Here is a 26,150-nt window from a genome sequence, read left to right on the forward strand (position 1 = left end):
CCATAAATCACAGCAATATTTTTTTGGATGCATCTCCTAGAGTAATGGAAATAAAAGCAAAAATAAACAAATGGGATCTCATTAAACTTAAAAGCTTTTGTACAGCAAAGGAAACCATAAACAAAACAAAAAGACAATCTACAGAATGGGAGAAAATATTTCCAAACAGTGTGACCGACAAGGGCTTATTTCCAAAATATACAAACAGCTCATAACAGGTCAATGTCAAAAAAAAACAAACAAAAAAACAACCCAATCAAAAACGGGCAGAAGACCTAAACAGATATTTCTCCAAAGAAGACACACAGATGACCAAGAGGCACATGAAAAGATGCTCAACATCACTAATTATTGGAGAAATGCAAATCAAAACTATAATGAGGTATCACCTCACACCAGTCAGAATGGCCATCATTAAAAAGTTTACAAACAATAAATGCTGGAGAGGGTGTGGAAATAAGGGAACCCTCTTGCACTGTTGGTGGGAATGCAAACTGGTGCAGCCACTATGGGGAACAGTACGGAGGTTCCTCAAAAAACTAAAAATAGAGCTACCATATGATTCAGCAGTCACACTCCTGGGCATATATCAGACAAAACTATAGTTTGAAAAGACACATGCACCCCAATGTGCATAGCAGCAGTATTTACAATAGCCAGGACATGGAAGCAACCTAAATGTCCATTGACAGAGGAATGGATAAGAAGATGTGGTACATATATACAATGGAATACTACTCAGCCATAAAAAAGAATGAAATCATGCCATTTGCAGCAACATGGATGGACCTAGCGATGATCATACTGACTGAAGTAAGTCAGACCGAGACAGACAAATATCACGTGATATCACTTAGTGTGGAACCAAAAAACGTGACACAAATGAACTTATTTACAAAATAGAAACAGACCCACAGACATAAAAATCAAATTTATGGTTACTAAAGGGGAAGGGGGAAGGTATAAATCAGGAGTCTGGGATTAGCAGATTCACACTACTATATATAAAATAAACAATAAGAACCTACCATATAGCACAGGAAACTATATTTAATATCCTGTAATAACCTATAATGGAAAAGAATCTGAAAAAGCATATATAAAGAATACATATATAAAAGAATATATATGTATAACAGAATCACTTTGCTGTACCCCTGAAACTAACACAACATTATAAATCAACTATACTCCAATTTTTAAAAATGAATCAGATGGACCTTAATTTAAAAAAATAATAATGAAGGGATTCTCCATCCTCCATCCTGTTTTTTGCCTCCCTGCATCTGTACATGGTGTTTCTTCCCGTAATGACTTTTTGTAACTTCTCTGCCTGGATGACTCCTGGTTTTCCATGGAAACTCAATTAAGCCACTTTTTCTTCAGGAAGTCTCCCCTAAAACCTTCAGACCAAATTAGGAGGCATTTTCCTGGGCTCCAGGAAGGCAGCTCTGCCACAGCCTCTGTAACCCGCACTATGACAGTTGTGTTGACTTTTCTTCCATCCCTAATAATCTGGTAGTTGTTTGACGGTAAGGCATTTGTCTTTGATTTCAGCATCACCAGCAAGTAGCAAATAGTAAGGGCTCTTTTTTGTGTGTGTGTGGTACGCGGGCCTCTCACTGCTGTGGTCTCTCCCGTTGCGGAGCACAGGCTCCGGACGCGCAGGCTCAGCGGCCATGGCTCACGGGCCCAGCCACTCCGCGGCATGTGGGATCTTCCCGGACCGGGGCACGAACCCGTGTCCCCTGCATCGGCAGGCGGACTCTCAACCACTGCGCCACCAGGGAAGCCCTAAAGGCTCTCTTAAATAAGTGAGTGAAGGGGCTAATAAGGAAGGAGGACAGGGAGGGAAGGAGGAAAGAAAATGAGGAAAACATCGTAAATGAGGGAGGTAGCATGTAAAACGTTAGTGCAATCTAGCTACAAAGGAATTTTTAGCTTATAGTCAGCATTTTCTGCTTGATTAAGTACTGCAGTACACACACACACACACACGCACACACACGAACTTCATTGTATTACCTAAGCAAGAATAAAATTCTAGACTCTAGGACACTTCTGGAAGAAATCCAAACCTGGCCTAGGGCTTGCTGATTTCTCATTTTTCTGTCCTCTGTCTCTGGCGTAGAACGGACACCCTGCAAGCACATGTGGACTTGCACTTGGAGAGACAAAGAGCAGCTCTTGGCCAGAGCTCCTTAAGCCCATCCACTAGGTTCCTCATATGTTTACTTCATAGCAGCGGCCAACAAGATTTCCAGCTCCCCCCATGGCCTGATATTAGAGGAGAATGTGGCAAAGGACGAAAAGTTGTTCTGGGCTGCATGTTTCAAAGCCACCTGGGGAAAATCACTGAGCCCAGAGAATGCCATGGAGAAAAACAGCAATGGTGCCCCACATTTAAAACTGAAGTCGTGTTTTGGAATGAGGAAAAGCAGGCCTTCTTACAACATGCAGGGAGCTTGCAACGGGGCAGATGAAGGTAAAAACCATAAAGGAAACAGGTCTTAGTATCTTCGTATTTTTCTGTGGCAGCAGAGGGCATGCCACTGAGTACTCCCTAAAGCTGAAGGGGAAAAGGGAACAGAGTGTGACCCAAAGAATAAAAATATGACCTTATGGGATTGCTTTCCCAGTTCTATATTACCTAGAAGCAATCTGTAAACACACAGCTTCAGAATCACGAATCACCAAATTATAGCACAGGCATCATACATCCTAGAGGGTTTTACTGTATGTTTCTGTTTTCAAGAATTGAGACAAAAAACAACTAACCTTTATTGAGAAAAAATGTGAATATGCCTCATATGGTCGAAGAACAATGAGGGTAAGAGAAGTTTAAAAGCTCCCTCTTCTTCCCATGATTTATAAGGGATCTTGAGCAATACTTTATATTGTATCTCAAACCATTAGGTTTTGTTGAGAACAATTATGTTTCTGTTTCATAAAGTCCTAAAAGACAACCTATTGGGTTTTTGTATTTTCCAGGAAATATGTGGGTTGGGATAAGCTGTTAAATCCATAATTTCAAAAAGTGGTGACTCTTAATTTTGTTTCATGATGAGTGACAGAGAAGATATGAAACATTAAATAATGACTTAAATGAAAATAACCCTCAAATTTAAATGTTAATTTGGGGAAATCCCCTGGAGGTCCAGTGGTTAGGACTCCGCAGGGGGCACGGGTTCGATCCCTGGTCTTGGAACTAAGATCCTGCAAGATGCATGGCCCCCCAAAATGTGAATTTTTTGCAAAAGGAGCAAAAGAAATTGTTCTTCATCACTCACAAATGAAATGATCAGATCTGAATAATGAAAAAGAGCTGATATTGCTACCCTTGTTTGTCAATCATCATGGAGTCAGAAGCACCAGTTTTATACAAAAAATAATTCACTGGAGGACCAAGAGAAGGTTTCTAATTCACCATGAAATTTTTCAAACATACTATCATTAACCTAATGTTTTAAAAAAAATTTATATTACATTGGACTATAGTTGATTTACAATGTTGTGCTAGTTTCAGGTGTATAGCAAAGTGATTCAGTTATACATATACATACATCTATTCTTTTCAAATTCTTTTCCCATTAGGTTATTACAGAGTATTGAGCAGAGTTCCCTTTGCTATACACTAGGTCCTTGTTGGTTATCTATTTTAAATATAGTAGTGTATACATGTCAATCCCAAACTAACCTAATGTTTTTAGTTTATGTCTGCGGCAAATGAAGGCTACATTGGAAAGAGTTGTTTATCCTGCTGATGCAATGTATTTTTATTAGGTGAACAGAAGAATATACCTCTTTAAAAATAAATTCCTGAATCATTTCCTTTTTGAATTTATTAAAGCAGTATCAAATACAAGCTATGTTTTATATCTAACTTAAAGTTAAACATTGCTATTTTATGTTTTGGAAGATATACATTTATCACACTCTAATCAGTGCAGTTTAAAAGGTTGAAGTTATACCATGTTGTGGACATATACAATTTCATATTTAATTGTGGAAGAAACAGAAACAATCATTTTCAGATATGAATTAGAAAAAGTGGTTGCATGTCATTAATTAGCTGTAAAGAAACTCATGGGGATTGAATTCCAAGCTCTAAAATCCTAGTGTTAAATTAAATGCCTAATGACCTGTCATAGTTCCGTCAGCCAGGCTGACAAGTCCTGAACAGGCATTTGCTTCATCCATTATCCAGTGGCAGGTGCTGAAATGTTTGGTCCCCGGGAGGGGTCTGGGCTGAGGCCTTGGGGAGCCTTGATCGTCTTTTGCCTTTGCCTAGCAACAGCTGGTGTGGGCACTTGCTTGGAGGACAGAGGCAGGGCCCAGAAACTGGTCAATGAGTGTGCTCCGGAGAACAGAGGAAGAGGAAAGTAAGCTTAAGAAATGCTGGTTTTTATCCCTTTTACAAGTCTCTTAATTATTTACGTCACTCAGTGTAGCCTCATGTTTCAAAACCCTACCATATGTCTGGCATTTTTAATGAGCTCTGCTATGATAACAGTTCCTGATTCTGAGGTGTAGCATGTAGCAGTCAGGTTCAAAGGGCATACATAATCAACCACCTAAAATATATTTTAAAAATGCAAGGCAGGGCTTCCCTGGTGGCACAGTGGTTGAGAGTCTGCCTGCCGATGCAGGGGACACGGGTTCGTGCCCCGGTCTGGGAAGATCCCACATGCCGCGGAGCGGCTGGGCCCGTGAGCCATGGGCGCTGAGCCTGCGCGTCCGGAGCCTGTGCTCTGCAACGGGAGAGGCCACGACAGTGAGAGGCCCGCGTACCACAAAAAAAAAAAAAAAAGCAAGGCAGAAGGACAAATTAAAATCAAGTGTGTAGTTAGTATATAATCTAAGTTACTTTTTAAAGCTGATAATGGAAGAATTAGAGCATGGACAACCCTAGGGTCTGAGATAAAGTTTATACATTTTTGATGAGAATGTCTTTTTAATATAAACAGTTTAGCATAATGATTATAACAATAGACTGTAAGAGGATAAACTTAAAATTTTTCCTATTAATTAATTAATTTATTTTTAGCAGTGTGTATGTGTCATACCAAACTACCAATTCAAAAGTGCAGTTCAACCCACGAGGCCTAGATAAATATTCAGTACAAATATTAAAACATTTAATAATGAAGCTGCATTTGCTTCATAGCAAATGCACTTAGCTTTTTATACTGAGGGTCCATGAGGGGATAAGCAAAAACAATGATAATATCAGTAATAACTAAATATAATAGATAGCTCCTCTTCTGGACAAATATGCCAGGAAGTATGCCTAGATCTGGACTTGTATTGTCATGCTTCATCTTAACTACTGACCTATGAAGTAGGCAGTATTTTCCTATTTTAAAGGTGAGAAAACAAAAACTTAAAGGATAATTGGTCTAACATCACATACCTGATTAGGAGCAGAAAAGAGGATTATATCCATTTCACAGGCTTCATGTGTTTCATAGGATATTTTATTTCAATGATACAGAGATGAGTTACTGGATACCAACAAAAAGACATCTTTCCAATAGTTCTTAGATGGCCAGGAATTTACCTGAAAGAAGGTGTGGCTGCAGTATGCACCCTTGGATGGAAAGTTTTTATCAGTTCTAATGCATGCAATTACTTGTAAGTTTCTTTCTTTTTTTTTTTTCTTTGTGTATGATCCTTTTAATGTGTTGCTAGATTCCATTTGCTAGTATTTTGTTGAGGATTTTTGCATCTATATTCATCAGTGATATTGGTCTGTAATTTTCTTTTTTTGTAGTATCTTTGTCTGGTTTTGGTATCAGGGTGATGGTGGCCTCATAGAATGAGTTTGGGAGTGTTCCTTCCTCTGCAATTTTTTGGAAGAATTTGAGAAGGATGGGTGTTAGCTCTTCTCTAAATGTTTGATAGAATTCACCTGTGAAGCCATCTGGTCCTGGGCTTTTGTTTGTTGGAAGATTTTTCATCACAGTTTCAATTTCATTACTTGTGATTCGTCTGTTCATATTTTCTATTTCTTCCTGGCTCAGTCTTGGAAGGTTATACCTTTCTAAGAATTTGTCCATTTCTTCCAGGTTGTCCGTTTTATTGGCATAGAGTTGCTTGTAGTAATCTCTCATGATCCTTTGTATTTCAGCAGTGTCAGTTGTTACTTCTCCTTTTTCATTTCTAATTCTATTGATTTCTGTCTTCTCCCTTTTTTTCTTGATGAGTCTGGCTAATGGTTTATCAATTTTGTTTATCTTCTCAAAGAACCAGCTTTTAATTGTATTGATCTTTGCTATTGTTTTCTTTGTTTCTATTTCACTTATTTCTTCTCTGATCTTTATGATTTCTTTCCTTCTGCTAACTTTGGGTTTTGTCTGTTCTTTCTCTAGTTCCTTCAGGTGTAAGGTTAGATTTTTTATTTGAAATTTTTCTTGTTTCTTGAGGTAGGCTTATATAGCTATAAACTTCCCTCTTAGAACTGCTTTTGCTGCATTCCATAGGTTTTGGATTGTCGTGTTTTCATTGTCATTTGTCTCTAGGTATTCTTTGATTTCCTCTTTGATTTCTTCAGTGATCTCTTGGTTATTTAGTAACATATTGTTTAGCCTCCATATGTTTGTGTGTTTTACATTTTTTCCCCTGTAGTTCATTTCTAATCTCATAGCGTTGTGGTCAGAAAAGATGCTTGATGTGATTTCAATTTTCTTAAATTTACTGAGGCTTGATTTGTGACCCAAGATGTGATCTATCCTGGAGAATGTTCCATGTGCACTTGAGAAGAAAGTGTAATCTGCTGTTTTTTGGATGGAATGTCCTATAAATATCAATTAAATCTATCTGGTGTATTTGTAAGTTTCATATTTAGTATTTTACAATCTTTAATCATGTGAAATTTTTCATCAATTTCTTCTAGTTGCATATTAAAATTATTCTAGTCCCTTAAAAAAAAAGAGCCCTGAGTCTTAAACACAATACCCTAAAAAAATGCGTTGATACTAGTACATGTGATTTTAGAATCAGTGGGAATGCACAGGAATGAAGCTGTCTCCTTTGTTGTTCAGGGAAAAGATTGTTAATTACTTTTAGGCTCCCATGACAACTGGCCAAAGAACTACAGGAAAAACTCAAAGAAGCAAATTCAGGTATCTTCAATCTTAAGTATTTAGTAAGTAGCAATAGATAAAGCAGCCAGTGCTAATGTAGAATATTTAGGGCCAAGTTAAAAAAAAAATGAATACATTTTTTTCAGAAGTTTCTTTTTCTCTTTCTTTTTCATCTTATATTACATACATAGTTTCTTCCAACTTTTGTTCTAGAACAATTACTATAATTCACCAATGAAAAGAAAACCAATATTTTCTGGAGGTAGAAGTAAATAGATTTTTGAGAACTTACTCAAAATCAGTGATGGAAACAACAATTACACTAGGTGATAAATGTAATAGATCTGAATTTTCCTTATTTAATGTTCAAATCCATGGAAATCTAATGAAAAATGTATTACTCTTCTGCAATTTGCAATTGACTTCTTAACTTCTCATTCCCGACAAATCAAGAAACTAAGCCAGAGATGAAGGAAGTTTTAGTATTTTCATCTGCTGTTGGACTAAAGGCTTTCCTTTATTAATAACTTCTAATAATGTATTTTATTAGGATCATACCTTATAATTTACTAAGAGCCTTCACACACATCCACTCATTTTACACTTCCTACACATCTGTGAGTAAAATATTTTATATGTATAAAGAAATATATATATAAAATCAAATATAAAGTCCCTTAAGCAGATGAGAAAACCGAAACTCAAAGAGATCTGTGTGACCCTCTGAAGTAGCAAAACTTATAAATGGCAGAACCAGAACTCTTAGTGCAGATTCTAAAATTCATTAGTTTTACCATCACGCACCATGAACTGTGTACATTTTAACACAGATGTCAAAAACCATCACTAATTATTAACCTACTTACCGCCCCTCTTCAATGTGTTTCATCATCCGTAATCTGGCAAACAAGAAATATCATCCACTTACAGTTAAACAGAAAATGCTTTAAACCCCCAACCTAATTTTGGGGTACCAATTTCCCTCACTGCCATTTAAATTCTGTGGCATTTTGATGGATAAAGTCTGGCAAAACTCACCTCTTTCTGACGGTACTTAATGGCCAATTTGAGTCTCGCGAGATCATTTCCACTTTGTTCTTCTAGGAGACTGTTGTCATCGCGGTAATTAAGAATGATTTCCAGCTCGCGGGAACTTCTTGTCTGATCCAGTAGGTCCTTAGCAAATTGTTTGCACTGTCGTGACAGCTCCTCATACTCTGACTTGAATTCATTTTCCACCTTACTCAGTTCCTGGAGCTCCCAACTTAACTGAAAGGCTGTGAGAAAAGGGTCTTCACTGGACAGGGCGATGAGAGAGGGGCTGGCCAGGGCCTTGTAGATGTTGAGTCTGGAGCGGGAGTGGCGGAGACTGTCCACATCCGAGCTGGACACGCATTCGACGCAGTTACAGCGGACCTCGTGGGGTCTGGGCACCGAGACGCCTTTCTGAACCAAAAGTTTTATTATCTCGTAATTATTTGTATGGGCTGCCAAAATGATGGGTGTAATGTCCGGAGTGAATTCAGAGAACTGCTTATCAAGGAGTATGGGAGGCACCTAGAAAAAAGATAGCAGAGTTCGTGAGTAGTAACGCATTTGCTCAAGCCTGTGAATTTAAACAACACGCTATAGCAATGTTGAACAAGATTCATAAGTCTTTTGTCAGGTTTTTGGTTTTTTTGCAGGAGAGTTAGGGCTTTTTTCCCCTCAAAAGACAATAGAAAATTAAACAAAAACTAGCTCTGCAATAGAATGACACATTATTCTTTGTTCAATCCGAATTGTGACATTTCATGATATCTTAAACTCAGTGCCTATGGAAACTCTTTGATAAAAGACTTTCTTGCTCCCAACTTATTTTCTGGCTGACAATCTTTGCTTTTCTTCCCCAGTGATATGGGCTCCATAAATAATAAGAAAGATGCTACAAAATAGTTAATGATTTGTTTTAAACCCAAGATCTTCCTCTGCAATAGAAGGTTTTAAATTCTTCAGTCAGGTTCTTGCTTGTTTGTTTGTGTTTTATCTTCTGCAGTCCTAAGATCCACCCTGCGATTACAGGTGGCAGGGGAACGCAAGAGTCCTAGCCCCTCTGCTTTCTGTTTTCATCCATTCCTTTATGGTATATTTTCCAGATGACAAGAGGTGCCCCATTCTAACATCGCTGTTATTAGAAATAAATGCTTCCTGTGGAAGAACCTTAAAAACATTATGCTAAGTGAAAGAAGCCAGTCACGAAAGATCACATATTGTATGATTCCATTTTTATAAAATATGCAAAATCAAATCTGTATACGGAGAAAGTAGTGATTGCCTAGGCTTGGGGGTAATGGAAGGGATGGGAGGTGACTGCTAAAGGACACAAAGTTTCTTTTGAGGGTGATAAAAATGTTCTAATATTGTAGTTATGGTTGCACAACCCTGTGAATATACTAAAAATCACCGAATAGTATACTTTCAGTGGGTGAATGTCATGGTATGTGAACTATATCGCAATAAAGCTATTAAAAAAGAAAAAAATAAGAAAGAAATGCTTCCCAATGAATCAGGTCACCAATGCGCTTATGAACAATTTCCTTTGGGTTATACTCTAGGAATGGTAATGACAAAAATAATTTAATAGGCACTATTTAGTAGGCCTAAAGCACATCCACCCTCACTATTCATTATTCACACTTTAGAGACATGGTCTCTCGGTGAGTAAGTGGGAAGCCTGCTGTTTGAACCTAGGTCCATCTGTCTGACACCCAGGCCTGTACGTACTGCACTACACCCTGCTGCTTTACAATTTTTGGTTTAGTATTTCTTCCTGCTGGTGCAAAGCATAGAGGCCTCTGTGAAAATAAATGCTACCTAAGGACAAGTTAAATAGGCATGGCAGAAAAAGTGATGACACGTCACATTAAAATATGCTGCTGGTCAAATATGATTAAAACCACAGAAGGATCAAAAGAAACAACTATGTAGAGAAAAACGAAAGTCATAGGAAACTTCAGTAGCACTACTTTTAAGTAGAGGTGTTATCTTTATATGAGAATAATTAAACTCAAATGCTTTTAATTCATCTGGCCATTTTGAATATCCATTTATTTCATAAGACACACACACACTATATATATATACATATTTTTAAGATATTCAGTATTTTATTTAATTTTTTAGAAGACAATTTATGTATTTCCCCCACCCCTTCCTTTAAGTTAGTGTGACAATTTTCCATAATAAACGACTTAAAGGAAGCTTTGGTCAAGAATGGAATGAAATAGCAAAACAAAACTCAAAAAAACCCCAAATCACTACTGCTTTTTAAAAAACCCCATCACTTTCACCAGTTATATTCAAACAAAACACATAAACTGTATATACTTAACAGACAGCAGTCTGCTGGGACTCTGACAGGTCAGCCTAGCAGGCACACGTGATTGTTTATCCAGGTCCCAGAGGGCAAGTAAGCATTGCATTGAAAAATAACAATAAAACAAAAACACTTAAACAATTGCCTGTTATTGAGTGCTAATTACACACCTGAATCAAGTATTACATGGAGTCTGAAAACCGGGGGTTTTCTTGTTCTTCCATCACTTCTAAGTTTAGTAATTGGCATTCTTCTGTATGTACAACTTTGCTCTCTTCTCCTCTTAATTATTGAGTATTAATAATGAACCCATGGATTCTTCCTTTATTTTATTCAATATATTTTGATTCATTGCAATAATTATTCATTTTGAACTTGTTATTGAGGTATAGCATACATACATACAGTAAAATGCACAGAGATCAGTGTACATCTTGAAACCTTTTTTAAAACGTGAACACACCTGTGTGACAAGACACAGACAAAAATCTAGATGAGGACTTCCCTGGTAGCGCAGTGGTTAAGAATCTGCATGCCAATGCAGGGGACACGGGTTTGAGCTCTGGTCTGGGAAGATCCCACATGCTCCAGAGCAACTGAGCCCGTGCACCACAACTACTCAGCCCACATGCCACAACTACTGAAGCCTGCGTGCCTAGAGCCAGTGGTCCACAACAAGAGAAGCCATCGCAATAAGAAGCCCATGCACCACAACAAAGGGTAGCCCCCGCTTGCTGCAACTAGAGAAAGCCCACGTGCAGCAACGTAGACCCAATGCAGCCAAAAATAAAATAAATAAATTTATAAAAAATAAATCTAGAAGAGTACCTGCACCCCAGGGACCTCCCTCTTGTCACCTCCCAGTCATTCCATTTTGTAATCACAAATCTAACTGCTGTCACCACAGATTACTTTCACATACTTTTTAACTTTATATAAACAAATTAAAGTATGTACTTTTTATGTCTAGCTTTCTCCATTCCACATTAGCTCTTTGAAATATATTCATATTGTTAGTAGCAATCGTTTTTGTTACTTCAATTCTGCATAATATTCCGGTTTATGAATATAGCACAATTTATTTTTCTATTCTATTCTATTTTCCATTCTATTTTTGATGATATTTCTGTGGTTTCCAGTCTGTGGCTATTCAGAATATTGCCCCTATGCACATTTTTGTCCATGTCTGTTGGTCTTGTATCTAGCAATGGAATTTCTGGGTCAAACAATTTTCTGAAGCAGTGATACCAATTTTCATGCCCACCACAAATTATACTTGGTATTCCCAGTTATTTATCTATCAATCTATCTATCCATCTATTTATTTACACCACTCAACTTGTTAAGCAATCATTTTGAATTGGATTATTCATTATTTATTATCAGGGCTGGGTATTGAATTTGTCTAAGGCCTTTTATACTTCTCTGAGGATAATCATAATTATTCTCCTTAGTCCTAAAAATATGGTGCGTGTGCACACAAGCCCACACACCTGCATACACACACACACAGTATAATACTATGCAAATGGTTTTAGCATAAAAAATTAGTAAATTCCCTAAGGAGAATATGAATAAAGCAAAAGGGAAATGAATTTAGAGAAGACGTTATTTTTACTTGGTAGAATTAGAAAAGGATTTTAGGAGGAATTTAAACTTAAGATTGGTTGGAACTAACAATGTAGAAAAGTTACGGAAAAATGACAACAAGAAGAAAATAAAAAAGATGGATTCATAGCAAATACTTTCCTTAGAGTATGGGATAAATCATATAGAGATAAATAATCATAAAATGCTTCAGTGTAGATCAGGGCAAAATGAGGGAAGGTTTTGAATCGCATTATTTTGTAGACATTGGTGGAATCATACAAGAATTGAACCAGTAGAGTAATGGAATAACTCCGAAGTATTAACATCACGCTAGCATATTTTGATTCTTGAATTAAGAGGCAGATGGGTAGAGGCAGATAACGGAGCCTGGTAATGAGTGCAGTCTGAATTAGGGTTGTAGCAAAGGAAAAGGAGAGGCTGTGCATATGACCCATCAAGCGATGCTGGGGGTGTGAGAGAGAACAAGCATGGAATAGAACAATTCGAAGCAAAGAGATCAGAAAATAAGAGAGGTCTAGTCCAGATGCCCGGAGATACCTTCCAGTTCAGATTTCACTTTCTTTAATGTCTACTTTTCTGGGAGGGAAAGCTGGTCAACAGAACTAAACAATTCAGAGTTCCGTTACAGAATGGCCATGTGCTAATGGCAAAATCTTGCCCTGAAAGGGGACTTTCAGAGAAGTCCTGAATCAAATAAGGGCCAATGACCTTTCCCCCTCTTCGGTCTGTTAGCTGGCTATGAATAACAACTGATAAAAGGCCACTTCTTACTGACTTCATTGGAAAGATGAGAGTGCCACCTACACGACCTCTTGCCTTGGAAGATGGTGACATTGAAGACAGGAAGAGGGCAGCAAGCTGAGAGACTGCTGTGCTGAGCTCCCGCAGCTGAGAAATTTATCTGTTGAGTAGCCACTTTGCTATCTACTAAATACTCAGAAATTTAAAGAAGTCTAAAATATAAGGCATTTGATCTCAGAAGCATTTAGGAAATGCAGAAAATGGGCTTGCTCCCTCTTTTTCATGCTTCATTCACCAGTCTATTTTCTGTCTCCATCCCGTGCTTCGCTTTATTCAATATCTTCAATATGCAACTCTCCCTCTTTCCTTCTGTGGTGCCAGCGTTACAAGTGAAAAGCATATTTTTCTTTTTTCTTTCTTTTTTTTTTTTTTGCGGTACGCGGGCCTCTCACTGCTGTGGCCTCTCCCGTTGCGGAGCACAGGCTCCGGATGCGCAGGCTCAGCGGCCATGGCTCACGGGCCCAGCCGCTCCACGGCACGTGCGATCTTCCCGGACCGGGGCACGAACCCGTATCCCCTGCATCGGCAGGCGGACTCTCAACCACTGCACCACCAGGGAAGCTCGAAAAGCATATTTTTCTAGCATTAAAATAAATAGGTCACTAGAAGTGCTTGGTAGCTATTACCTAAAAATAGTTTTGATAGAAATATTGTATTTTTCCAAATTTTTCAAATTTGCCATTTGGCATATTTAAGGATAGATATAAAGATCATGAGGATAACCCTGTAGATAAAAATCACACTATGCTTGACTTATTTTAGCTGAAGTAAACTCTACAGACATAAAAACACTACTCCCAGGCAAACATACATGCATGAAAATGTATACTCAACATTACTCGTAAACAAACAACACACTCCACCGTTTAACAAATTCCAACTGATTGAATTATACAGTTGACCCAGTAATCTACAACTAAGTAGAAGCAGTTAAAAGAGGATCTGGAAACCAAATTCATGTCCCTGTTTCTTATGTTGCGTAGCTGGAAGTTTGCTCTGGCTTTTCTTCTAAGATTTATGAATGAGTATTTGTTCAACGTCTTTTTCTCAGCCTTATCATAACAGTAGTTACATTATTAACTGAATCATTTTCATGTCACACAGCATTCACAATGACTGACCTACACATAAGCTAATTAACACCCATTAATCAGTTTAAGTGATTAACTATTAACCCATAAACTGCTAGCTTTTCTCAAATTCAACCAAATGCTTTACCTTGAAATCACTCGGCACCAGTCTGAGGCATATGTGACATCTTACCCAAATATAGAAATGTCTCTTTGTGACTAACATATACATTTTTGAACTATTAATCCTGAAGTATACATTTCTAGAAGAGAAATTCATCCTGGAGTGACATTCAACCAATTTAAAAGAATTCATTCCCTTGCATTCAGCATTTATTAAACTGGGTTGTATAAACTGAGTAAAAGAAATTTACTTATATAATATTATTTGATGTATCCTAAATTATTAAGACTAAACAGATCCATATTCTAATCTGGCTGTTCTCAATTAGTTATATTATCTTGTGAAAGTCCCTTAATATTTCTGTTATATGAAAGAGGTTATGAAATTTCTATGACTCAAAAACTATTTTTATACTCCAGTTGATAGCACAGTAAGTGAAAATTTATGAGAATTTTTTTTCAAGTACTTCAATAAAAATTTGTTAATATCTTCAGTTTCATCTCGCTTTTTAACTTTGTTTTTATATAATGTATTGAAACCTACATTTTTTGAAACTCAGGATTATGAATATCAAATTTACCTCTCTCAATCACCCAGACTACCTTCTAATTCAAACCAACATAAGGGAGTTTCAACTTAGAGTTATAGTTAAAACAATTTAACATCAGTTATTTAGAACTTGAAATTTTCATAAATATGCATATACACACACATACATATATACTCATACATGAACGTTTACAAAAATCCAAAACATGGGGAAAATACAATATTATGTTCTGAATTAGGAAGACCTGATATTAGGAAGACCTAATATCTTAATTATGTCGACTGTCTCAAAATAAATATGTGCATTTTATTCAGAATCTTTTTTACTTACGTTGTTTTGTTTATAACTTTATAAAACTATTGTATTAGTTAATATGGAGGAATACATAACCAAGTGTTTCAAAAATTATGATATGAAGGCTATGATCCAAGAAAATATAGCAAGAAATACGGGATCAGTTGAACAGAATTTTGACCAGAATTACTTCTTCTTTTTTTAAAAAAAATTAATTAATTTATTTATTTTTGGCTGCTTTGGGTCTTCGTTGCTGCACGTGGGCTTTCTCTAGTTACAGCGAGCGGGGACTACTCTTCGTTTTGGTGCGCGGGCTTCTCACTGTGGTGGCTTCTCTTGTTGTGGAGCACAGGCTCAGTAGTTATGGTGCACAGGCTTAGTTGCTCCGCAGCATGTGGGATCTTCCCCGACCAGGGCTCGAACCCATGTCCCCTGTATTGGCAGGCAGATTCTTAACCACTGTGCCACCAGGGAAGTCCCCAGAATTACTTCTTATTTTATATGGGAACTTGATATGCGAAAAAAAATTTCTATTCAATTGGAAATAGTGGTTCATTTATTGAAACAATTTTCTACCCCAAACAAACAAACTTAGTGCATATCTCATTTCATAACAATAAATTTGAGATGGAGTAAATATTTAAATGTAAAAACAGAAAGCAACACAAGTTCAGAAAAACAATTTTAAAAAATAGTTCTATAGCCCAAGGGTTGGGGAGAACTCTTAAAGCAAGATTGGAAACACAGAATATGGAAAACTACATATTTGGTTTTACAGTTCTCAAGTAGAATGACCCAAGATTTTCACAGAAGAAAATCAAAACAAAACGAATGAACAAACATAACAAAACAGAAACAGAGTCACAGATACCAGAAGTATGAACAAGTGGTTCGCCAGAGGCGAGAGGGTCAGGGCTGAGTGAAATTGGTGAGGGAAATTGAGAGGCACAAATATAATATACGTTAAGAAATAAATGAATCACGGGGATGAAATGCACAGCATGGGGAACACAGTCAATAATAATGTAGTAGCTTTGTACGGTGACAGATGGTAACTAGACTTATCATGGTCATCAGTTTATAATGTTAGAAACATCCGTCACTATGTTGTGAACCAAGAACTAACATAAGGTTGTAGGTCTATACTTAAAAACAAACAAACAAACAAAACCCAACAACAAACCTATGGAAAAAGAGATCAGATTTATTGTTACCAGAGGTAGGGGTTAGAGGGAGGGGGAAATAGATTAAGGCAGTCAAAAGGTACAACCTTCCAGTTACAAGATAAATAAGTACTAGCGATGTAATGTACAACATGATTAATATAATTGTCACTGTTGCATGTTATATATGAAAGTTGTTAAGAGAGCAAATCCTAAGAACTGTCATCGCAAGGAACAATATTTTCTTCTTTTATTTTGTGTCTGTATGAGATGATGGACTGTGATCATCATTTCACGATTATGTAAGTCAAATAATTATGCTAAACGTTATCATAAATGTATACAGTGCTGTATGTCAATTTTATCTCAATAAAACTGGAAGAAAAAAAGGTCAGAAACATGAATGATCTTTCTCATTAATAGACAGGGAAAGAAAATATAAAATAATAATGAACTACAATTATTTTGCCAAATTTAAGGAGCTGATGCATCCACATTCATCAAAAGCAAGAGGAATGCAAATTATAACAGCCTTGCTGGAACGTTTCTGGCACTTACATAAATTCTAAGCACCATAGTCTTAGTTAGGGAACCCTCCCTACAGAAAATCAGGCACCTTGAGACTATGTATTTATATCATCATTGTTTGACATGATAGAAACTTGGGTATCGCCTGAATGTTTTTCGAAAGAGAAAAGTTGAACAAATTGTGGAATATCTCTACATGAAATATTATGATGCTATTGAGTATTTGAACTTGAATGCATGCTGTAGGTATCAATTTGGAGGGTTGCCCCTGAGGTCTCATTTTGCCCTGTTGGAGAGTTGTGGCATAGTTATTTACATAAAGGCTCCTTATTTTAGGTTCTTTAAACATTAGTTAACTTTATATCAGAGACTCTGCTTGGTATTACCTAATTATATCTTAACTACTTTATTGGATACACAAAGACCTCTATAATCATGTCCCACCCTGTGTATTCAAATCTAAATTGTACTCCACCCTGACAGGCATCCCATGGCCCAATCATTTCAGTGTCAAACTTTCCATTCATAGTTTTCTTGTTGACTTCTGCCTATTCCCTCCCACTTATCAAATTCTACCAAACCTTCAAGACCCAACTCAAACCTTATGATTTCTATGATGCCCTTTAGTAAAACTGAACTGTTATTAACCCGGCATTTTTTTCTTTAAATGGAGGCAGGAGAAAGGGAAGGTGCTGTTATTAGCTTTTTACAAGAAGAGATAAATATCAATTTTTTAAAAGAGGAGTTTGTAAAAAAACTAAAATAAAATAGAAAGACGAGTTTGTGGGAAAAGTGAAGAATGAGAGTGCAGATTATACAATTGATGATTCTCTTATCTCCTTTAAGTGCGCTCATACAAACTATTTATAATAACTTTACTCAAGCTTTGGTCAGTGATACATCCAGTATATAAATATAAATAATGTAACATTAATAACTATTTCTACTCTCTTAAAGTTAATATTCATTTTAAATTGCATTGATTATATATTTTTATGGTAAGCCTATTTCAAGTCTACTTTGAATTAAAAATACCAGCAAATAGATATAGTTTGTATTGATTTAAATAGGTGTCGGACACACATAGTGAATATACTTCTACAATAACTTGGGTAACAGATTTATTTTAGAACTGTGAAGCACACTTGAACCAAATGAACAAGGATCTGGCAAAAATCATTTCAACTCAGTGACACTGTTAATACAAATATGCCTGGAGTCTGATTACAGTGACACAAGTAACAACTAAGACGTATGAAGCACTTATCATGTGCCATGCCCCGTGCTAGGAGCTTTTCATGCCACATCTTAATCTTCAAAATCATTTTTGGAAATAGGTGTTACTGTAATCCTCTTTTGACAAATAGAATAGGCCTTAGAGAATTGCAATAGTTTGCCCATGGTCACACAGAAATCCATGCAGCTTGACTCCTGGGTATAAATTCTTCTTCAATAAACTATATGTCTTGTAAGTAAGGCAGCTGTGAGGTCCTGGAAATAGCTCAGGCATCAGGAGTGAGCATTCCATCCTGCCTCAACCATTTTCAGTTGTGTGAGAATGACAAAGCCAGTTAACTTCTCCACATTTCCAGTTTACCATTTTGAAATCTGGACATTCATTCAAGATATTTCTCCTTGTGGAATAAGAACTGGAGAAATATATATCAAAGGCTTCTCAAAGTTAATACACACAGGGCTGCAGTGAAGATTTCATGTTGCAGGGCAACATGAAAGCATGTGGTATCTACAAATCACTAAATAACAGGAAGGGACTAGTGTTATGTGACAAGCCAGAGATTGTTAGGAGAAAGCATAAAACAGTCTTGTTCAGTTTTGCCAGATTGATTTGTTTCTCCTCACATAAACACAGCCCCAATTACAGTGCTTGATTCATCTGAAAAGTAGGACAATTATTTCCTGGTGGGCCAGTTTCGTCAGTGTAGATGTCAAAGCTTGGAACATGTACTTTTCATGACTGAAAATTTAAACTGTGTATCTCCTAAAATGGCATAGACTCTGTTGTATACTGCTATAGATATACCATAAATAATAGCTATTAAATATCATTTGCATCTTGGATAAAGAACTGGAGAAATCTATTTCGACTCCTAGGGCGACATCAAACAAATAGCAACTTTAAATCACCACCAGCTTTGGCTAGGTTTAATCACTAAAATAATGAGAGGATTGCTATCACTGACTCCCAGATTGTTTAGTTCACAGACATCACTTTTATTTTTAAAACTCTCTCTCTCTTTATATCTGTTACATTGAAGGAAAATCTATTAAATGATATCCAAGTGAAATCTTTTATTGGTAGAGAACGTAGCTCAACGGGCCAAGTGTATACTTAATTGTATAAGAATTACACAAATTCTGATCAGAGATTCTAATCTTAGTTTCACTTGACAGTGTTTATCACGGTCCCTTTTTTTTGAAAGTCACCAGTCCTTTGACTTCCATAACTGGGTAGTGTATTGACTCAAATCCTGGCTGTCCCACTAATGGTTTGTAGCTTTGGAAACATTATTTAACCCCCTAAACTTCAATTTTCTCATCTATAAAATGGAGATTATTGTAGTCGTTACCTCATAGGGTTTTTTTAAGGATTCAAAAAGAAATACAGAATAATAATTAATATGAAAGTGTTTTGTATCAGTACATAATGTTTGATAAAACAAAATCTAGTGTAATTACTATAATTATCTTCATCAGTATCATCATCATTTTCTCTGGTTGCTTTTTCTCAGTCTCACTCACTGGGGACCCTTCTCCTATTCATCCCTTGAACACTGTTTCTTTAGGGATCAAACTTAAGCCCAGTGTTCTTCTCATTCGGCATATATGTACTCCCTGAAGGTTGGCTGTTTTCATGTTAATGATAGTCTATATGTGTCAATATTTATTCTTCCAGCCTCCAGCTATTCAGTAATACTTTGGGGCACCCATTTTATTCCAGTCACTCTTCAAAGTTTGGGGAATACAGCAGTGAACAGAACAGACAAAATCCTCACCTTTATTCTAATTGCATTCTAGAAAGAGGGGGGAGGGAAAGACACAACATGAATGAACAAGTGGATGCATAAATCAATGAATGAAGAAATCTCAAACAGTAAAGGCCATGGAGAAAAGTACAGTGGAGTAAGAGGAAATAAAGTGTGTCAGAGGCAAGAAGAGGCTACCGCCCTATGTAGGGTGACAGGGAAGTCTTACTACTATGAAGACATTCGAATAGAAGGCTGAGGAAATTTAGAGAGCAAGCTAAGCTTACATCTAAGGGCAGAGCATTCCTGGAAGAGAGAGCAGCAAGTGCGAAGACCCTGAAGCATGAGTATAATTAGAGTATTTGGCCAATTTAATGGAAGGATAGTTTTCTAGATTAATGGTTCATGCCATGACTTGCATAAACTTTCTAATTATTTATAATACTATGTAGATTACATTTTGGTTTTATGTAGACAAATTAGCTGAATATGTTTTTCATTTCTTCTAGTCTTTATATCTTTTATTTTTACTTCTTTTTTGGTTATTCAAAATAGAACCTCCAGTAGAGTGTTGTATGGAAGATCAATATTGAGAATCTTTATTTTGTTATTGAGAGTAACATGAATGTTTTTAATATTTCACTATTCAGAATAATATAAGATGTAGGCTTTGGGTAGACTCAATCAAGTTAAGGAAAGTTTTTTGTCTATTTCCTTCTTGGTTTGCTTAGTTGTTTGTTTGTTTTTTTTCTTAACATGCAAGGATAAACATTTTATCAAACGCTTTATTTTTTTGGTGTCTAGTGAGATAATCATGCATTTCCTTCTCCTTTACCTGTCAAAGTAGCGAATTACATTAATAGATTTTTCTAATAATTGCTTTAGATTTTGCATTGAATTTTTGATGGACCATAATTTTCCTTTCTCACACTGTCCTCTTCTGATTTTGATGCCAAGGCTGTATCAGTTTCATAAAATTAGAAATGTTTGTGAAAGATTGGAATAATATGTTCCTTGAATGGTAGATCTCACCTGCTTTTCTTCATTGTTATTTAAAAATATATTTATTTACCTTTTTTTAATCAATCATATTTATTTCAAATATTTTCCATGTTTTAGGTTTTATGCAAATTTTTATTATGAAGATTGTTAATGTTATTTTCACCTCAACAAATTTATCAGTCTTTCTTTCCCCTAATATTGCTCTGTGTAGCCCAGACATTCATTCATGAAAATAGGTCACCAATCTTTGAGAATGAAAGCCATGTGTATAGGGTTTTGTATAAGCTAAATATCTGCTTTACTTTTAAGCTGAGACAGTCTTGTCCACATGAAAACCCCTAACCCTTGCTAAAGAGATTTAGTATTTGCATCATATTTAAATTAATTATAATGCTATTTATTTAATCCATATGGAATTCAGTTGTTATTTGACATTTATTTATCCCATGATAGATTTTAAAACTTTAAAATATTATTGTGATGATTGTGCAATATTTCAATTAAAAATACACTGTAATTTACTTAATCACCTCCATTTTGAATACATGAAAGAGTGGTTAAATATGAATACCCTTTTCTTTGGTTTTGCTTTTGCTAAACATCGCTAAGTTGCTTTTCCAAAAGGATTTAGTTCCAACAAAAATAAAGGGTGCTAGTTTCACTATATAGATGAGGCATAAAATTCAGAAGATTGCATAATTGCCTTATTGTCCTTTGTTGATTTATCAGTCAGCATTAAATAGAATTATTTTTATTAATTTTTGTCTTATGTTTTATGAATTCCTTTCTCAATTTTTGATTTTATGATTTTATTTTAAACACACAAAGGAACACACACTGTTAAATTATTATAGAGATAATTTTGAAATAAAACAGATCTTTCAGAGGTTAAAAATCACACCAAGGTAAACCTTCATTTTTTCTGTTTTATATTTTTCTTCATAGATTTGTTTAAACTGTGCTGCACATGATTAATGTAGATTTACATGAATGAATAAAAGTTGATATAATTATGTCAAGTCCTGTGACTTGAGGTTCCAATCAAGGCTCCATGGAGTAAGAGATCTTATCTTATGTTAAATTTAAACAAATATTATCAAGCTTGCCTGTAATTTTCAAGTGCCCTGAGACTCTTAGGACGATAGGAAATATAGCACTAGATTTTGTCTGCCAAATTGAATGGAGCATGTGTGGCAGGAATATAGGGACAAAAGACATGAATCCTCACATCTTAATGCACTCTGATTGAAGAACACTCAAAATATGGGGAATGTGGAAGTATAGGAACAAGGTCTCATCAATCCAGTACAGCAAAATTCCATTGCATGTTGTTGTTAGTACTTCAATTTCTTTAAAACATCTAGACTTCAAGTGGAAAACTCACTCTAAGAGCTTTTATCTGTCACAGCACCTATTAAACAGAGAAGATATAAGAATAATTTCATATGGATGCTTTTCTGGCAGTGAGACATGCAGCAGAATTACATTGATAGTGTATCCTAATGGAAAAACATGCTGATCCCAAAGGCCGTGAATGAGGAGATGCAAATTGAAAATATGGAACTAGCAGTTGAGGCTAAGAAGATATTAGAGGCTACAAGTTAGTAAGGCTGTGCTGGGTAGTATTCTGAATGTCTGGCTATTATGAAGTGGGTGTGAGGTTGGATCGGTTACCTTGAAAGGAGCAGAGGAGATAAAGCTGAGTTGTCAGGTGACCTTGGCTCATCCACTGACTATCAGTGTGGCCTCCAGCACCTCATTCACCAGCTTCACTTTTAGCGATAACAGCATTGCCTGTTTACCCACAGAATCAAGCCACCTTAATAGGATGAAAGAACTTTGACAGAGTTGGAGTGATTCATAAATGTAAGGAGGAGAAAGTACCCTTTACTTTTATGATATTAAAAATGAAAACACAGACAATTATTACAATTGTGGCTTTTATTTCTATTAATAATGGGAAATCAAATTTAAGAATACTAAATAAAATTTTAGATTTCATTTATGAACCCTAAAAGAATGGGCCTATTGAATGGGTATAAGATTCCTAAATTTTATATCCCTTTCATTAATTACTATAATGGTAACAACACTGTATTTATGCCTAACCTGCCCATAGATTTAATAACTTCTTTCTCGTTCACTGCCTTTTCCTGTTGTGATGTGCAGGTGCATTACGATCTTTTTTTTTTTTTTTTTTTTGCGGTACGCGGGCCTCTCACTGTTGTGGCCTCTCCCGTTGCGGAGCACAGGCTCCGGACGCGCAGGCTCAGCGGCCATGGCTCACGGGCCCAGCCACTCCGCGGCCTGTGGGATCTTCCCAGACTGGGGCACGAACCCGTGTCCCCTGCATCGGCAGGCGTACTCTCAACCACTGCGCCACCAGGGAGGCCCCACATTACAATCTTTAAGACAAGCATTGACTTTTTCCTATTACAAAAGTTATATACCCTTATTGCCTAAAGATTTTTAAAATATCAAAAGTACAAAAGGAAAAGCAAAATTCCCCGTAAATCCCACTACCCAGAGATATACATTGTCTTTCTCTCACCCAGATATACATGCTTTCTCTTTCTCTCTCTCTCTCTTTCTCAATATCTACAAAATTGGCAGCGTGCTTTATATTTTTTTACCAGTTGCAGGCTTTTGTGGAAATACTGCAGTTACTTCAAGGAAGTCTGCATGCTCCACGTGGAACTTTAACTTTTTAAGATGAGGTGAGGCTTCTCAGAACACAATACTTCACTTACCATCATAACACAGCATCGTGGTGAAATAGAGACCCAACTTCAAGAACCATATATTCCCAGAACAGTTTATAATGGAGGTATTAATAATTTTGTTTTCATTCTGAGTATGATCTAAATCAGAAGTGCTACCTTGACGTTTGATTTTATCTTTCCAGATTGTTCCTTGCCTGCTTTATTTTCATGAGTGATGATGGGGGTTTTTAATCTGTCATGTTCATCCATCTATTCAGCAAACTGTTACTTAACACCTAGAATGTGTGTAGTATTATGTAGCCAGGAGAAGAAAAGAGGACTAACATGTTATTTGGTGTGAAGAGTAAAATCTGCCTAAGGAATAGGCTGGCATTCATAAGTTTGAGAAGAAAATGAACTACAAAGACCATCACAGTATAACAGGGTGAAAAAGATTTTGTTTCTTAAAGACCCAAAATACAACAACCATGGCTAATTAAAGTTTTTACATTTATATATTAGTAATCACATGAGGGAAAAATTAAAGGTAAAAAGGCTTCATTAAGAAGAATGAAATAATGCCATTTGCAGCAACATGGATGGACTTGGCGATAATCATATTAAGTGAAGTAAGTCAGACAGAGGAAGACAAATATCATATGATACCGCTTATATGCAGAATCTTAAAAAAATGATACAAATGAACTCACTTACAAAACAGAAACAGACTCACAGACTTAGAGAACTTACTTAATGAATACCGGGGGGTGGGGGGAAGGAGGGGGGAGGGATAGATTGGGAGTTTGGGATTGACTTGTACACACTGCTATATTTAAAATAGATAACCAACAAGGACGTACTGTGTAGCACAGGGACCTCTACTCAATATTCTGTAATAACCTAAATGGGAAAAGAATTTGAAAAAGAATAGATTTGTATAACTGAATCACTTTGCTATACACCTGAAACTAACACAACACTGTTAACCAACTATACTCCAATATAAAATAAAAATTTAAAAAAAAGAAGAAAAAGAAGAATTAGGAAGTTAATGCAAATGAGGATAATAGTATGATCCATCACTGTAACACAGTGTGTTATGTTGGTAAGTATCAAAGAAAGGCAAGGACACAAAAACAGTCTTTCAGGATAAAAACGTAGCTCTGAAACTAAGGAGGACTACGGAAATAACTTGTTTCACAAAACTTATCTTCTGAGATTGCATAAAAATAACTGAACTAATGCTTGGAAAAATTCGAGGATATGACAGTGTGAAACTAATGAAAAAAGACAGGTGCTAAGTCATGTCAGCCCCATAGCTGGACTTTCTCGGCAAAAGTAAAGTGATAGGCACTCAGTCCTCTGAATGGAATAATGGCTTTCCTCCGTCCACAGATAAGGAAAATATTACCTAGATTTTTGACTGGGGGCTGAGAAATACACATGTGAAGGGAAAGAATCATGTTTTTTTTTTCTTTCCTCCATTGAGTTTCTTTAGCTGTGAACTTGAATCTTGAGCTACAACAATGAAAGACTTCAGCAATTTACAAGTTGTGTAGCAACCAGCTAAGAGACTTCTTAACCTCCACTTTAGTGTGTCAAAAATATTTACCAGGATAGGTGGAGTGGCAACACGCTACTAGAAGAAGAAAACTTTGGGGATTAATTCCTTATCTCTCATGCCTCAGATAAAATATTCAGAAAAAGCTAAGTCCCAGGGAAAATCAAAACAGACTCTGACTACAGCGCTAGTTATAGAATGAAAAATGACTTTCCCTGCCTCTTAAATTTTTGGATCAGATTTGTAAAGAATGGAATGTATCAGCATTATAGTGATCCCAAGATATTATTTTTGTCATTTTGCTATAGAATTAAGTAAAGAAGAAATCCAAAGAAGTATATCATGGTGGTTCATAAATTTTTGTTTACTTTTTCTTGGTAACATTTCATCTGAATTAGGTGACCTGTAAAAGATGCATTTGTACCAGGTAAAAATGGATAAATTTCATGGAAACTCGTGATGTTTACGGTGCCTTACAAAACCTCTGCTAATATGGTGGTGTGCGAAACTGTAATCTAATGAAATTAAAGGAAAATAATATAAAGTGGATGACTATTATTTCTGAGTTCATGCCAGATGTTTAAACTAATACTAATGTATTTTAAAAGGCCTCAAATATTCACCAGGTGGCAGTCTTTTCCTTAAGTGTGGTTAAAACAAATGATCTGCTTTACCTCATCTTTATTAAAAGAAATGTGACTTAGGGCAGGAGATGTTTTGCTTTTTTTCTCATAATGTTGCATTGAAATGACCTGTTTCTTCTGAACACATACTCCCTAGATTATACTTAAGGGAACCTGTTTATTCTTCCTTGAGATCATCTCTGATCATCCTCTTTTATCATGATTTTTCTTTTTCTTTCTCTGTATTCAGAATGAAACTACATTGTATCAATGATTAACAACATGTTTAGATTATATGTATTTAGACTTCACTGTAGTCTTAGAAGCCTGGTCAATTTCCACTCTCCTAACTTCTCCACATGTCTGAGGTCACAGACAAGCTTCCTGGCTCCATCCAACCTCTCATCATTCACAATCCTCCTGACCATTATGCAGATATTTGGGATGCCTTGCCTTTGAGATTTCATCACCAGAATTCAGCAAGTTTGCCTCCTGTGGCCTGCATCAGTGTATTTGAAATCTAATCACGACAACTTAGAATCATGATGCAAATGTCAATCTTTAGACATTGATCAAATTAGCATAGTTGGTTCTGAAATGAATGAATGATGATAATGATAATAATAACAACAACACGAAATCAAATGTAAATACACTAGGCGTTCACTTTACATGAAGTATTTCAAATTTCTAATTC

The 26,150-nt window shown here is 36.2% G+C and overlaps 1 protein-coding gene across 2 annotated transcripts in view; it reads right to left on the minus strand.

Moving 5' to 3' along the window:
* TRPC4 (transient receptor potential cation channel subfamily C member 4) overlaps positions 1-26,150 on the minus strand; it is a 161,365-nt gene that overhangs the window by 78,677 nt on the left and 56,538 nt on the right. For both annotated transcript variants that reach the window (XM_060288122.1, XM_030882455.3), the window contains exon 3: positions 8,124-8,642. In XM_060288122.1, coding sequence (XP_060144105.1) covers positions 8,124-8,642 — 519 coding nt within the window. The remainder of the gene's footprint in view (positions 1-8,123; positions 8,643-26,150) is intronic.

Source organism: Globicephala melas, chromosome 18, assembly GCF_963455315.2.
Source record: "Globicephala melas chromosome 18, mGloMel1.2, whole genome shotgun sequence".
Lineage (NCBI taxonomy): Eukaryota > Metazoa > Chordata > Mammalia > Artiodactyla > Delphinidae > Globicephala > Globicephala melas.